Source organism: Bombyx mori, chromosome 6 (genome assembly GCF_030269925.1).
Source record: "Bombyx mori chromosome 6, ASM3026992v2".
NCBI lineage: Eukaryota > Metazoa > Arthropoda > Insecta > Lepidoptera > Bombycidae > Bombyx > Bombyx mori.
In genome coordinates, this window is record NC_085112.1 from 5,455,023 (window position 1) to 5,469,878 (window position 14,856).

The 14,856-nt window shown below is 35.2% G+C and overlaps 1 protein-coding gene across 1 annotated transcript in view; it reads right to left on the reverse strand.

Moving 5' to 3' along the window:
* Positions 1–8,465: 8,465 nt before the first annotated feature.
* Scr (sex combs reduced homolog) overlaps positions 8,466–14,856 on the reverse strand; it is a 58,607-nt gene continuing 52,216 nt past the window's right edge. Inside the window, 1 exon segment of the mRNA NM_001043874.1 lies at positions 8,466–10,418. Within this exon segment, the coding sequence (NP_001037339.1) occupies positions 10,114–10,418 (305 nt within the window). The 3' untranslated portion in view covers positions 8,466–10,113.

Below are 14,856 nucleotides of genomic sequence, written 5' to 3' on the forward strand. Positions count from 1 at the left end.
TGTAAAAGCTGGTTTACTAATATGATCGAATCAAACAAATTATAAATTTGGTTTTGAATTATTCAATCGACCTGTTTAAACTATATACAATATTTCAATTCAGATAAGTCGCATTTAGTATATGTACGTGTGTGAACCGTGCCTTACCTCTACCGGCGACGCGTCCGTCCTGTGCTGTACTCAACGACTACACGACGAAATGTAAAAGACCCTTCTCGCCTTGACTGAGGCTGTCATTCTGATATCATCTAAATTTAGTCTATCTGCAAGCCGCCATATGGCGCTCGAGACGAATAAAACGGTGACTCAACTTGATTTTCATATATAGCTCATATTGTTAAAATGGGCAATGAGACGTTACAGTTAGCTACTAGAGACAAACAATACGCAATTTAATATGCTTGATTACGAATCGAATGATGATACGAATTTTTAATAAAAATCACATGATTTTGTCGGACGGTCTAAATTTGAATACCTACGCCGTTTACAGAAAAAAATATCTGGAATGTAATAGTATAAAATGTAGATACAATATAATTAGAATAGTAAATAATGCTAGGTAGGTATGCTTCGAGACATTTTATCTTAGGGTATAGAATTTTTTTTTTTTTTAATATGCATATTATTGACGAAAAATACGAAGAAAAAAAACACGCCAGAGAAACAGCGGAAGTGTGTTTCTATTGCTGATATTAATTTCGTAAAATTTTAAACTAAAAGAACACACACCACTTTCAATGTTGAAATGCAGTCGCGTCAATCATACGGATTATTTCGCTCGGGTGCGTTGAGCCAATCCGGAGTCACCCCTCCCCTTATTGGTGAATTTAAAAAAGGAATTTCAATTTAATCCGCTCCCCTTCGACTGCAGCGGACACACGGCTTTGTTGGTTTATTCGAAACGGAATATTGAGTGTTCCATTTTCGAAAAACATTCGCGTTAGATAACAATATTAAAATTCACCGGTTTCATTTTGTTTTGAATTTCGAATTCTTTCACCTATTTCACTAATTATTATTATGTTCGATATTTTAAAAGAGATATAACTTTCCTATCGATAAGGCCATTAAGTCAGAGACTTTTCTGTGATGGCAAACACAACTACACTAAGTTTCAATACAATAGGATCATCGAACGATCGTATCACATTTAAATTAGAATTATGAACAAACACTCACCTACCATATTGAGATCGCTTAAGAACCCACCCACGTCAAAATTGTATTCAAAATAATGAACCATGCTGCATGGCTGACAATCAAAAGCTACTGTGGCTTATGAACATTACAACATCTACAAAGACTACGCCCGATCTTTGTTCCGCTGCTAAGTAAAATAATGAATAATCCCAACATAGGATTTTCATTTTTCTGTATACTACCCTACCGGTTTATGGCATGAAGCAGTCATGCCTTCCGACTTTCAGGGTGGGCAGTGTATTAATGCAATTTAAATTTCGAATTTCGATTAACGTTAGGCAACGGTATTCACGATGTAATGCCTAACTGCCGTTTATCATTCAACAGGTCGCGAACTCCTCTGACCGTCCTATGACATGCCACATGAGTTCCAACCGTTGAAGAGTACAACCTGACTTCTTAACGTTGATGAGTTGAATTAGATTTCAGTAAAACTGCTTTTACGAATTAATTGAAATACGAAATTTATTATAGTTTTCGTAGTCACAGATGACTAAGGTTTTTTTCGTTGCCTGCTCTGTGGACAAGTCAAACGAATTGCCAGACTTCGAGATAACTAATATTAGTTCGTTCTGCGTGAAACGAAACGTAAAATCCAAGAGATTTTTTATTAAAAAAATAGACAGTAGTTATCATAACGAAAACGGTACGCTATTCGAAATTTAATTAGGTACAATTAAAAATTCAATATAAAATTGTAAAAGTACTTTCAATTATAGACATAACTGTAGACACAAGTCGAGCAAACCGAATACATTAGATTTATGTTAACTAAATAAGTATTATTATAAAAGAAATTTATTCTCAACGCGACTGTCTGATCAGTTACATACGAATATTGATTCGAACCTGTTATTAGATTCTGACTCACCTCACGGTGGACAGTAAAGATTATATCTCTAACATCTATCCGATCAACTTAGTTATGTTTTTTTTTAATGCGATTATTCTCACAAAGAGTTTTATTATAGGTGTGGCTATGTTTAAAGTACGTTTAGTCTAGCAGCTTTAGTTCTGAGATAGTCCAATATGGTTTTCATCGCAGCACGGGGTTTCATTCTCAGTAAAATAATATTACGGGAAAAAACAATATTAATGCTATTGTTACTAAATTACTTATCGACTTTCTTCACGCAGTTCCGATGTAGTCAACGTGGAATAAATTTTAAACTAAAACATTGTAGTTACCTACTTCAAAAACTCGATATTTTAGTGATAACTTTTAAGAATAGTGGAACGAGAATTTTGTTGTTCGATGTTTAAATTTAAACTCGGACCTGCAGTCTCTAAACTTAATTTAAAAAAAAAACAAGGTATAATTTAATTTTTTTTTAAAATGTACATTCTGAATTTATATTCGTGGTGGAACTTCTACGATTGACTTCAATCTCATGCCTCAATGTAGCTAACGTTAATGCATTTAAGCAAACAAAAAATACATATTCAAAATTGATTCATCAGTAAGTTCTAGAATGAACCATTTTTCTGCTTAAAGCGCAAGTCCTGGGTTAACGCATGCGCTTCAGCCTCCTAATAGTTGTAACCAAGCGTTTCGACGGCCATGTTTTATTAGTGGCTCTGTGGTGAAAAATCAATATTCAAAAGACAATGTGTTCACGCTTTATGTAATGCTTCTTTGTATGTCATTTGAAATAGTCACATTAAGAAGTAAAAACGAAATGTAAAAAGTAATATGTCTATACTAATATCTATACTAATCTATACTAATATTATAAAGAGGAAAGATTTGTTTGTTTCGAATAGGCTCCGAAACTACTGGACCGATTTGAAAAATTCTTTTTCCATTAGAAGCCGACATTGTCCCTGATGAACATAGGCTACTTTTTTAAATTTTTTTTTTGGTTTCATGTGTGTTTTAATGTTTCCGAAGCGAAGCGAGGACGGGTCGCTAGTTATATCTAAAGAGAAAAGATTTGTTTGTTTGTATTGAATAGGCTCCGAAGCTACAGAATCGATTTGAAAAATTCTTTCACTGTTTGGAAGCTACACTATTCCCGAGTGACATAGGCTATAATCTTTTTAAAAAAAATATAGGGATTCTTACTAAAACTCTTATAATGTAACCCAAGGTCTAAAAAAATTACCTGAAATATTCTTTACATCGCGTGCCCTGCGAAAACTATTGATGATAGAATAAAATAATGTACTACGATTTTATAGAACACATTATTATTTACAAAAAGTGTCGCGACAGCATATGTCTAACTATTATACTTATGCCGCAATAAGTGTTCTGTTATTTAAAAAAATAAAACGTCAAATATCGTTGAAATTTTTGATAAAGACAAGACCTGAGCGGAGCCCGAGCGGGCCGCTTGTATCAAATAAACAGGAATCTCTCTATTATTTTTTTTTTCTTGAAATATATTGATCAAAAGTAGAATTAGAGTTAGGTCAATTTATAAATACGTTAACAATTTTTACGACGGTTACAAAATCCAAATGTTACAAGAAAGTGTTTTAACATGATATTATAAAGCTGGTATTATTACACGCACTACATAGTTTCGAGTTCGTTGCGAGAACAGACGGTAGCGTCCCCATCGGCTCGTAAATGCGCAAGTCCCAGGTCGGCGCAGGCGCACCAGAGGTGCCTTTGTGTCGGCCATATTTATTGCCTTTTTTCGGCACGACCTTTATACTAAAATAACGCCATTCATAGAAGTCAGGTATAAATTTCGTCCTAACAGTTTTTGTGTTTGTTTTTTTTTTTTCTTAAGCAACGATCCGACGACGCTTCGTTTAAATCGGATCATGGAGGGTTAAGCTTATTTAAAATATTGTACACTGAGTGAAAGTACGTTCTTAGATTGAAACTTTTTGAAGTTCACTAGTGCAAAAAAAAAATTATTAAAAAAAAAAAACTGTCAAATATTATCATTGGTCCTAATCGGAATATATCTACTAAAATGTACTAAAACTATTCGTTACAGATATCGTAAGGAACTATTTCATAATACGTTTATTATAAAATCTCGTTAATGATACCGGAAAGACATCTCTATTTTTACTTATAGTTTACGATAAACGTAATACAATAATGATATTGAAATTTTACTTTTAAGCAAATACATTAAAACTCAAATCAGAGCAATGACAAATACCAGTCTAATTCACACCGAAAATTAGTTGTTACTCATCATTCAAATGTTCCTGACATGCGCATTCGTCTCATTATTGACTACAACATCAAGAAAGTACAAATTTATAACCAATTGTGAATGAAATCCATAGAATTAAAATTAAAAAAAAAATACTTACCGATTTGTAGCGCTCCGGCACGGAGTCGAAAAGTTCTGAAAGCCAAACGCGTCTACTGTCAAGCGCTGTTGCAGAAGCTTTCAAAAAGCTCTCCTCGTCGATACGAAGTACAGGGCAAACTGTTTAGGCATTGAATTAAAATGGAAACAGCGCCACCTATTGACGAATAGAAGCTTCACACATATGATTTACACTGCTTTTAAATTTGTAAAAATTTACACTGCTTTTTTTTATGTAAAATCTAAATTTAATTTTGTCTAAAAGTTTTAATTTTCAGCTTATGAATTTATTTTTTAATTAATAGAGTTATAGTAACTGTAGGCCATTTCGTTATGTTTCCAATTGGACGCTTGGGTGACTTTTAACGACATCTGTGTTACAATTGTCATACTGAATAGTGAGTGAGAATTATTTGCTGTTTCTCGTGTATTGGCTAGATGTCACTGTTTCGTTGAGAAAAAAGGTGCAAGTAGTTCATTACGAAATCATAGATGTCGCTAAAACAAATTTTTCGGACGTTCAAAGTTACCAAACCCTGTTATTATTTCTCTTTTTTGATTCTTTAGCATATTCTTCTACACATCGTACATCTTTAAATTCTATACACATATAAATCTAGAATTCAACCAGAAGAAATAGACAAATATATTGAAACAGAGCTGTTTAGACAGAAAAAGTAGTGTGTGATTTTTACAATTAGCGAAAGTCCCAGATTAATGACGAGATTCCATCAGTCATGTAAAATATTAATTCTAATAAATGACAAAATTCCCATTTGTTACGGCTAGGATAAGTTATTAATGTCATGAGGTCGATATTTTGGGCGATATTCTTTAGCGGAGTCATATGAAAATGCAGGTTCGGCTCTGGCGCGCTATTGTCGTATGGGTTGCAATTGCAGCAAGACTATAAGGCTTTCTATAGACCCGCGGAAGACCAAAAATATCCCAAAATATCCCGAAATATGTATATTTTTAGAGCCTTAAAGAGGCCATGTCACGAAAGTGACGTAGGAATGCCAACTATCCAGTTTTGTTATGCGATTAAATTTAAAATGAATTGGGTCGCAAGAACATTGTTCTCTCGTTTGATCAGCCAACAATTTGAATACACTAATCGCCATCTCAGTCTTTATCGCTATAGGTAATTCGTGGTCAGATTAAGACAAAGTATTCGAGACCAGGAACATCCTTGAGGCGCTATGTATGATACATGTAATTTTCGAAATCGGTCATAATCTTTTTTCTTCACTTTATTCCACTAGGTGGGGTCGGCACAGCGAATTTTTCTATTCCGTTCTCTTCTATCTGCCATCATCTCGACACTCGCTCCTCTCTCTCTCTCTCTCTCTCTCATATCGTCATTCACACACTCCATCCATGTCTTCATCGGTTGACCTCTTCCCCCTCTACCTTGCTCTACCATTTCGGTCACAATCAGCAATTGATATACTCTCTCAGGTAGCATTCATATTTAGAACTTCCCTGTTTTATAATTCAAGTCGGCTAAATTTACATTATAAAGAGAAATCTGATTTATAATGTAAATGTATATACCTACCAGGTTCGACAATAACGGGATCCCATTTTTATTAAATGTTTCGCAAAAATCCGTGCTAAGGTTTTCAGTTAGCTTCGAAGTACCAGCTGTTTCCATATGATTTTATGCTGTTTATTTTGTTGATAATTCAGGATGGCTGGGAGAGTCTGGGCTAACGCTGAGCATATGAAGTTGCGTGTTTTGGGATTTGAATAGTCAGAGACTATCTGACAACGTATTGTTAATTCTGAATAGTTGAGTTTCTCGTCGGATCTTCGCAGCGGTTCACGATTCCGATCCTGTGGTAGATTTAGCGAAGGACTACCAACTCTTACTAAAGCAGATGCTAGCAGTCTCTAAGGTTAAGCTTCGTAAGCTCCCTACCAGTCTAACGAAGCCGTGATAACTTCTTGAGGATACTGGTAGAAAAAAAACCCATTCTGAATGTATTTCTTTCGTTTTTGACGCCTATGTTAGCTCTGGTATAAGACAGAAGATCATTTTAGATAAAACCTTAGTACTGTTGATGTCTATGTATAAAGTGCATATCGAATCATCTACATAAATCTAACAAAAAACAATATAGGAATGTTTATATAAAAACAAAATACAAAAAACATACCAAGATCATTACCCGGTGTACACCTACCTAAATAGTAATGAAGTAATATGATTGATGAACGTCCTCCGCGATTTTATACGATCCTTTCATAATATTTTCTCGATCCGAGAAATCTGTGCGTGGGATGTTTCGCAGTTCGACAGTTTTCAATGAAATTGGATACTTTGCGTGACATTCGATTAATTATATTCAACATCTTGATTGTGTTATCTGTAGATATAAGACGAGATTATGATTAATAATTCCAGAGAGCATTTTACGTTATTATCTATAGGTAATTGAATTAGGTAGTTACGTAATCATGTGCCAAAACACTGAGTTTGACGTCATCTTAGTGCATCGCGATCGTGAACCGGTAAAAATTCAGCGAAGTACTACTCCTGCTTAGCAAATGTTAGCAAATTCTCTGAGCCCTGTGAGTTAGCTCACCAATAAAGGTGGAGCCAGAATAGATTCGAGGTTACACGCAGAAGGATAGAAAACATATTATGCTGGCGAATTTAATGCAAGTTTTAAATATTTACATATTATTACCTTTTTTCGAAAATGTATATATAGGTATTGTGTTTTATTGTAGTTATAATAATAATTATAAGCTAAGTTATCCTTTTCCGTAAAAAATAATTCTACCACATTCAGTCACGGCTTATGGTTATTGACGATTTGAACTATTACTTTAAATGCATAGGTATCTAATAAAATTAACGCTATGCATTGAAACTTGTGTACAAATAAATAATTTACGTGTTAACGATGGCTTCGAGCGGTTTTCGAAGATAAAATGTTCCTATCGTAAATGTAAAGGTGCATTTAAGTACTAATATAGAAGAATATATTTTAATTTTCTCAATGATATACCGTCATCGGGTGCTTTAGCCTTTTTCAAATGATCTAACAATGAACTTCTGCTTCAATTTTTCATACAGAGTCTTATCATATCTGTCAAAGAATGGTCATACGTACAAGTATCGAATATGCATTTTGAGAAATGATTCGCCACAGTGCACCTTCATGTTTCGTAATCTCCACAATCCGACGGACAAGTCAACATTAATAATATGATACTGTGGAAATACCCGTTGTTATTTAAATGTCTCACCGAGACTTAAAAGAATGATTCATACATAGAGAAGTCGCGGAATCTTCAACATAAATTCGAGATTTTTTTTGATGAAAGCAGTTAATTTGAATTTTAGTTTACGCATCCATTGTACACCCGTGTATATGTTACAGAAGCTGGCATGGAACTTCTCGGAATAGTTTCTTGAACCTAAAGTGAGCATTAAGTCATTTTAGGGACTTCTCTATACGTGTTCATATTTTTTAAATTTAAAGCACATAAAATATACGTCAAGTATCATAAACAATTAAAAAATACAAATTCGTTGTGCGATACTCTCTTCATAACAGCACAGAAATCGAGCGTGGTATTAAAACTGCGCATAGATGGAACATACCATCAGTATGATTTATAGATTTTCGCGTGGGATGACACCCGCGACCTATAAACTAAGGTATCCTTCACATTTTTCGACACTCCTTTGTTGGGCACGTGGTATACCGGCTCCCCCGGCAGGTTCGGCTGTCATGTCATTGCTGTGTCGATCATTTATCATAGCTCAACGTTGCGCTCAAACCAGGAGGCGTCTCTGTGGCGCTTCCAATACTACATTTCAGGTTTGACTTTGTGCTCAGTCCTGTTACTCGATAATTCAGTTTTAAATAGATTCGATTTATAAGTCTATAGCCTTCCTTAAGCATGTTCTTATTACTATTGTCACTATTACTTAGAAACAATCAAGTGAGAATAAAAACAATATTTATCATCATAATTTATTTGATCTTTTTCACCAATTTTTCAAAATTTCATTACAATTTATCAATACAGTACAATAATTTAAATGATCATGAAGAACATCCTTCTAAAGTTCTCATTTAAACTGGAATGAACGATAAACATTATCAATTAGTTAAAAAGAAATAACATAACTAAATAAAGAAGTATTATTTTACAAAATGAGAGTGAAACAAGACTGAGGCCACATCCTATTGCACAGGTAAATACAAAACTGATTTTAGAAAACATTTAATGATTTAAAAATTAAAAGAAATCGTAACGTTCTTTCTAATATTTACAAACAATAAATAAGATAACAAAATGAAATATTAATGAAATCAATGCGAATTTTAAAAACACTACACAAATCTCGTATGACATAAGAACGCGGTCGCCCTTAAGAATAAAAATTTAACAGAATATCACAGTTGACCACAATAATTTGAAAAATAAAAAGATGACACCGAAAATTTTGCACGCAAACGTTCAGGAGATGTTATCAATACAATGAATGAAGAAGTTTCTAATATATTAAGTACATTTTACAAATACAACATTTAAGATACAAATTACGCACGAGAACTCTTAGGGAAAAATGTATTTTGTCGAAAGTAAACAACTATTAAGATAATCGTATTAAAGTTTGTTATAATATTTTTTTATTTGATAAAGTTTTATTTACAAACTAAGGACAGGAACATAAAACAGTTCTTCGCGTTGATTATCGAATTATATATTAAATTTTTATAATTATTAATAACTACTGAACGACAAATATTTACAATAGGAAAGAATGTCGAAACTATTCACAACAATCTATAATAGTAACTGAGCTTATAAAGTCTATTTAACAGCTCGTCATAAGCTTTACCTAATTATTTTTACTAAAGTATTTTTTATTTAATTATTACTGATATTATTATACTCAGCGATGTACGTTTGAAATGCACATCTCATTTTTGCAGTAGCGAATTAATTTTGGATTTCCCAATTTTACTCTATCCCTGTACAATTCCGAATTTGTTACTGATTTCATAACCACTGGCTGTACATTGTGTATAGTTTTTTAAAAAAATCATAATTTGCTTCATCTAACACACAAGTCTTATTCTAATTTATCTATTCATCACAATTTACACAATTACGTATTTACTTTGTTATCTTACAATTTTAAAGACGATAATATAATATAGTTCGAATTATTATAGCTTATGACTAGGTACTCTTTTCTACTTATAAAGTCCATTCGCATTTTTCATGACATTAGATTATTACCTTCTTCTATATTGTGAAACATTTCAATGGACACTATTGCTCGTAATAGCGCGACGTTTATCCGACTATCAATTGTTTTTACGAAGACTACTCCCCGTTGGTTCGATTCACTGACTAAACACTGTTATTCACAAACACTTTCGTATAATTTATATTGTCACTGTCAAATGTCAAAACAATTTCAACAAATTAGGCTACACTAGAGAAATTTTTCAAGCAGCGAATAACTGACCCAGTCTGGTTGCTGTGACGCCGGACCGTTAGGTTCGTTCGTCACACGCAACCCCGTGTGACACACGGACAACTGTCTAGTTTAATAAATCAGTTATCCGCTGTTCGAAAAATTCCACTGATCCTATGCGGAGAGATGGGCGAACTGACTCGGGTGAAGGTCGAATTGGTATGGGTGGCCGTACGGATTCATGTGGTATGGCACTATGTTCATTGAGGCCATCTTGTGCTCTTTCTTCCACTTCATGCGTCTGTTCTGGAACCAGATCTTGATCTGTCTCTCGGTGAGGCAGAGCGCGTGGGCGATTTCGATCCGCCTCCTCCGCGTCAGGTACCGGTTGAAGTGAAACTCCTTTTCGAGCTCCAGCGTCTGGTACCGAGTGTATGACGTCCTCTGACGTTTCGTCTCGCCGTTCGCGTTCACCGTACCTGAAAACGTTAAGCGAGAATATTTAATTCGAGAAACTGGTAGTAGGACCTCTTATGAGTCCGCACGGCTAGGTACCACCACTCCGCCTATTTCTGCCGTGAAGCAGTAATGCGTTTCGGTTTGAAGGGTGGGGCAGCCGTTGTAATCTCATATCTCAAGGTGGGTGGCGATTTACGTTGTAGATGTCTATGGGCTCCAGTAACCACTTAACACCAGGTGGGCTGTGAGCTCGTCCACCCATATAAGCAATAAAAAAAAAACAACGTAGCTTAGTCGAAATTCCACGGGCTGGCTCTTCAATTAAGTATTATTCTCGTAACAAAGCGCTGAGCGCGTTAATATTTAGAACTGAATGTCCGTTTGAGCGCCAATGAATAGTTGGCTCGATCGACTTCGTTCCTTGCTACGCTTCTTCAATTGTGATCTACTACACGTTCAGCTTAAAACGAGATTTCTATTCAGAAATACGAACATTATTATGCAATTAATTTAAATTTATTTCTTTGGCGCGTCAGTTTTTTCTTAATTTATTACATTGTGTCGCTGGTAGGAGTTGGACACCTTTTCTAATGATTGTTTTGGCACATGCTTGTTCCTGTTTCAGAGTGCGTACGGAGGCCAAGATGAATTTTTCAACGGTACATTATAATTCAGATACGGAAGTTTTATTTTGAAGCTACATATGTTAGAATAAATCATTTACTATGCAGTTTTCGTTTTTTATCTTCACAGATTTAAAAATACTAGAGGTCCTGCAGTAGTCGAAATTCGACTTAAATTATTGAAATTGTAAGTTTTAACACTATTATGATTCTATTTTCAGACTATTATACTTCTATAATCACAAATTTCTGCAAGACTACACTATAAAAAATATTAACAAAGACAAACAATATTTAATCTATTCTCAATTTGACCACAAACGTCAAGAACAAAAGTTTGACAATAAATAGTATGCATGCGTGTGTGCTTCAAATACATGGTATGCAGTGTGTGTAATGTTTCCTTTATTGATTTAATGTATCTTTTATGCATTATTTAAAAAAATATTAGCATTGTGCACTTCTTCTCTATATTCTCTATAAGTGTAGAAAATTTCATACTCCTCCGTCCGCGCAATTTTCGTAAAAAGGGATACAAAGTTTTTGCTTCACGTATTATTAATATATAGATAGAAGTAGAACGTTTTACAAAGTATTCGCGATGCATTCACCGAACAAATCAAAATCAAAGCAGAAGAGTGCCTTGAACGGCTTGACAGTAGCGCTGAAGTCATGGGTTGCATACCGCACCTGTCACCGCGTGTCGACAGTCCGGCCCACCAGTTACTCTGGCTTGGACACCCGCCAGTGCTGTCTCGAAAGATACACAACTCGTCTCGGATGTGTCTACCAATTTAAACTACGCCATTTATTATATTTATCTAACGGACCTAACCAACTAATTAGATGACCCAATCATTCTTTGAATTATTTCATTGACACTCGCAATAATTGTCGATGTCGATTGGTTTTTCTCGTGATTTGGTATATTGGAAGCCAGCCTCGGTAGATGCTGTGATTCTACCTTATTCTGCTCTTTTTTGAGTTTGAAAGGTGGAACAATCGTTATACAATATACGTTTACTGGTGGTAGGACCTCTTGTGAGTCCGCGCGGGTAGGTACCACCTTGCCTATTTCTGCCGTGAAGCAGTAATGAGTTTCAGTTTGAAGGGTAGGGCAGCCGTTGTGACTATACTGAGACCTTAGAACTTATATCTCAAGGTGGGTGGCGCATTTACGTTGTAGATGTCTATGGGCTCCAGTAACCACTTAACAGCAGGTGGGCTGTAAACTCATCCACTTATGTAAGCAATAAAAAAATAAAAAAACTATACCGTTGAAACTTGAAACTCATTCTTGACGTGTACACTCCAAAAAAAAGCTGACACTAAAATAATATCTTGTAAAATTATAACAATTGTATTGCGGAAACAAAAGTGCGGTAACGTATTCAATAGGGATGTCGCTTTCCTTCGTTACCATTTTGAATGTCGTCCCGTGTCAATAAAGATGTTTAAAGAATTATAAATATTCGATTTCGTAGGGCTTAAGACAAGTGAAGCGGCAACAAAAACCTTCCGAGATTGAAATGTTAGTGACAGCCCGATGCACAAACAACAGACAGACAGCATTGTTTTAACATAATCCTTGTAGAGACGAAACGAATGGCCACAATAAGGCGAATTTAAATTTCAAAATGAATTCACGAATATAGTGGTATTGATTAAATATAAATCTTTCAGAGAATGATTTCAAAGATTTCGCTGTAGCGGTGCATAATGGAAGCAGTGAAGTGTAAATCAAATAAAATTGATTGTTTGAAATGATATTACGTGTAGATTGAAATATCCACGGTCCTACCAACTAAATGATTGAAAGAAACGAAGAAGATTTGTGAAAGTGGTTTCTAGACCTACAGAATTTTTAATTTGTATTCAATACACCCATTTTTAATTATACTGATCGTCACCGCCATGTATTTTTAAAACGCTTTTATTAGCTTAACTAATTTATGTTAAACTTACTTCAACCAAATCGAATCAAATACGTATTTAAGAAATGTCCACGATTGACTTCCACGGTGAAGGAATAACGTCGTATAATCACCACCACCGCCCTGCCTATTTCTGCCGTGAAGCAGTAATGCGTTTCGATTTGAAGGGTGGGGCAGCCGTTGTAACTATACTGAGACCTTAGAACTAATATCTCAAGGTGGATGGCAGTATTTGCGTTATAGATGTCTATGGGCTCCGGTAACCACTTAGCACCAGGTGGACTGTGAGCTCGTCTACCTGTCTATGCAATAAAAAAATCGGTTTTCTGTAAAGTCGGTTTACTGACGATAGTTGAACGTGACAGCGTCATAAGAAAATACTGATGGAATTGTTTCATTTTTCAAAAGAAAATTTTAATCTTATTTGTTTGATAGATATTTTGTATGGACAATTGATACCACATTCACTTTATACTGAACTTCATACTTGACGAAAACATGTAAATGTATTATTGTATAGCAGCTGTCCACGCGGATGCATCGCTCACTCAAATAGGAGAGAGACAGATGTCGAACGCTGCCGAACGCGGAGGCCGATTGTGCCTCTTTGTCGCTCGTTGCGCGCTCTCGCTTGCACTTTAAGTCTTAAATGGAACGCCTCAGAGCGAGGTAACGCCGCATGAGTCATGTTTTTTCGTGCGTCCAGCCGGCTCCATCGAATTATAAGACGTTGTCACGTCAAAAAAAAACTATAGGTATAGGTATATCAGATCCAATGTATTAAATAGTCCAAGCTATGTTTGAGATTCAATCAGAAACGCCCTCATAACATAACGCTGATAGATTTTTGTTCTAAAGCATACCTGTTTTTATATTTTCGATTAGAAATACGGACCAAGTATAATTTTGACAATCATATTGTGACGTGGGCCCCGTCCAATTGCTTGTTCTATTTTGCGACAGGAAAATACTATCAGTATGAGCAGTTTTTTTTTTTCAAACAATTTCCTTTTTAGCTTTTCCCGATTTCAAATATGCTCTCAGCTGCAGGTACTCTTTTATCAGATCTTAACTTGTTTTAATTCAATAGCAGAGGCGAATCAAAATCAAAGCTTTAATTAAATCTAACACATTAAAAAACATATTGAGGATTAATACAAAGAAAAATTATGATTCCTTTAAACTAAAGCGGTATACTAGTTGCAAGTACGAAACAAAAATAATAATAAAAAAAAACAATCGTCATTTGATATTTTCGTAATGTCATTCTAGGTCACAGAACATTGATATTCGTCTGCTCGATCCTAGACGTGTTGCATGGTCGAATTTTAAACGAATGACATCGCATTATTTATGGATGAGACTGAAATTTGAAAACTAAAATAGGCAGTGTCTGGCGACTGTTTAGGAGCGGATATAATATTTATCATTTAATTTATTGTAGCAGGCTCACGTATAAAATCTGTTTTAATTGGAAAGTAGCGGCTTGGCTGTGTGCATGTGCCGTCGCTGATGTCCAGGAGCGATGGAGATCAACATTAAAAAGGGATATAAGTTGGCCGACCATATAAGCCTTTGAACACATAGTCTTCAAAGGCGAGTAACTTTTTTGAGTATTATAATTTGAAGCAACCATCGCATATTTCTTTGAGGCGGCGGTAAAATACTTTGTCAGTTATCATTAGTGTGGTTTTTTTTTTAATTCCTACCTATGCTGCTGGCCTTGAAAGGCTATTTCAGCTTCTCCTTGACGTGTAGGTGAGTTCACGAGGCTCAAACCGGGAGTGTTGCTAACACTGGCCCTAGCAAGAGCAGTGCTTCGCAGAATCTACCATTGGATCGCGACCCACTGAGAAGATCCAGCGAGAAACTCAGTCGACTGTGTCTACGGGTTAATTTAC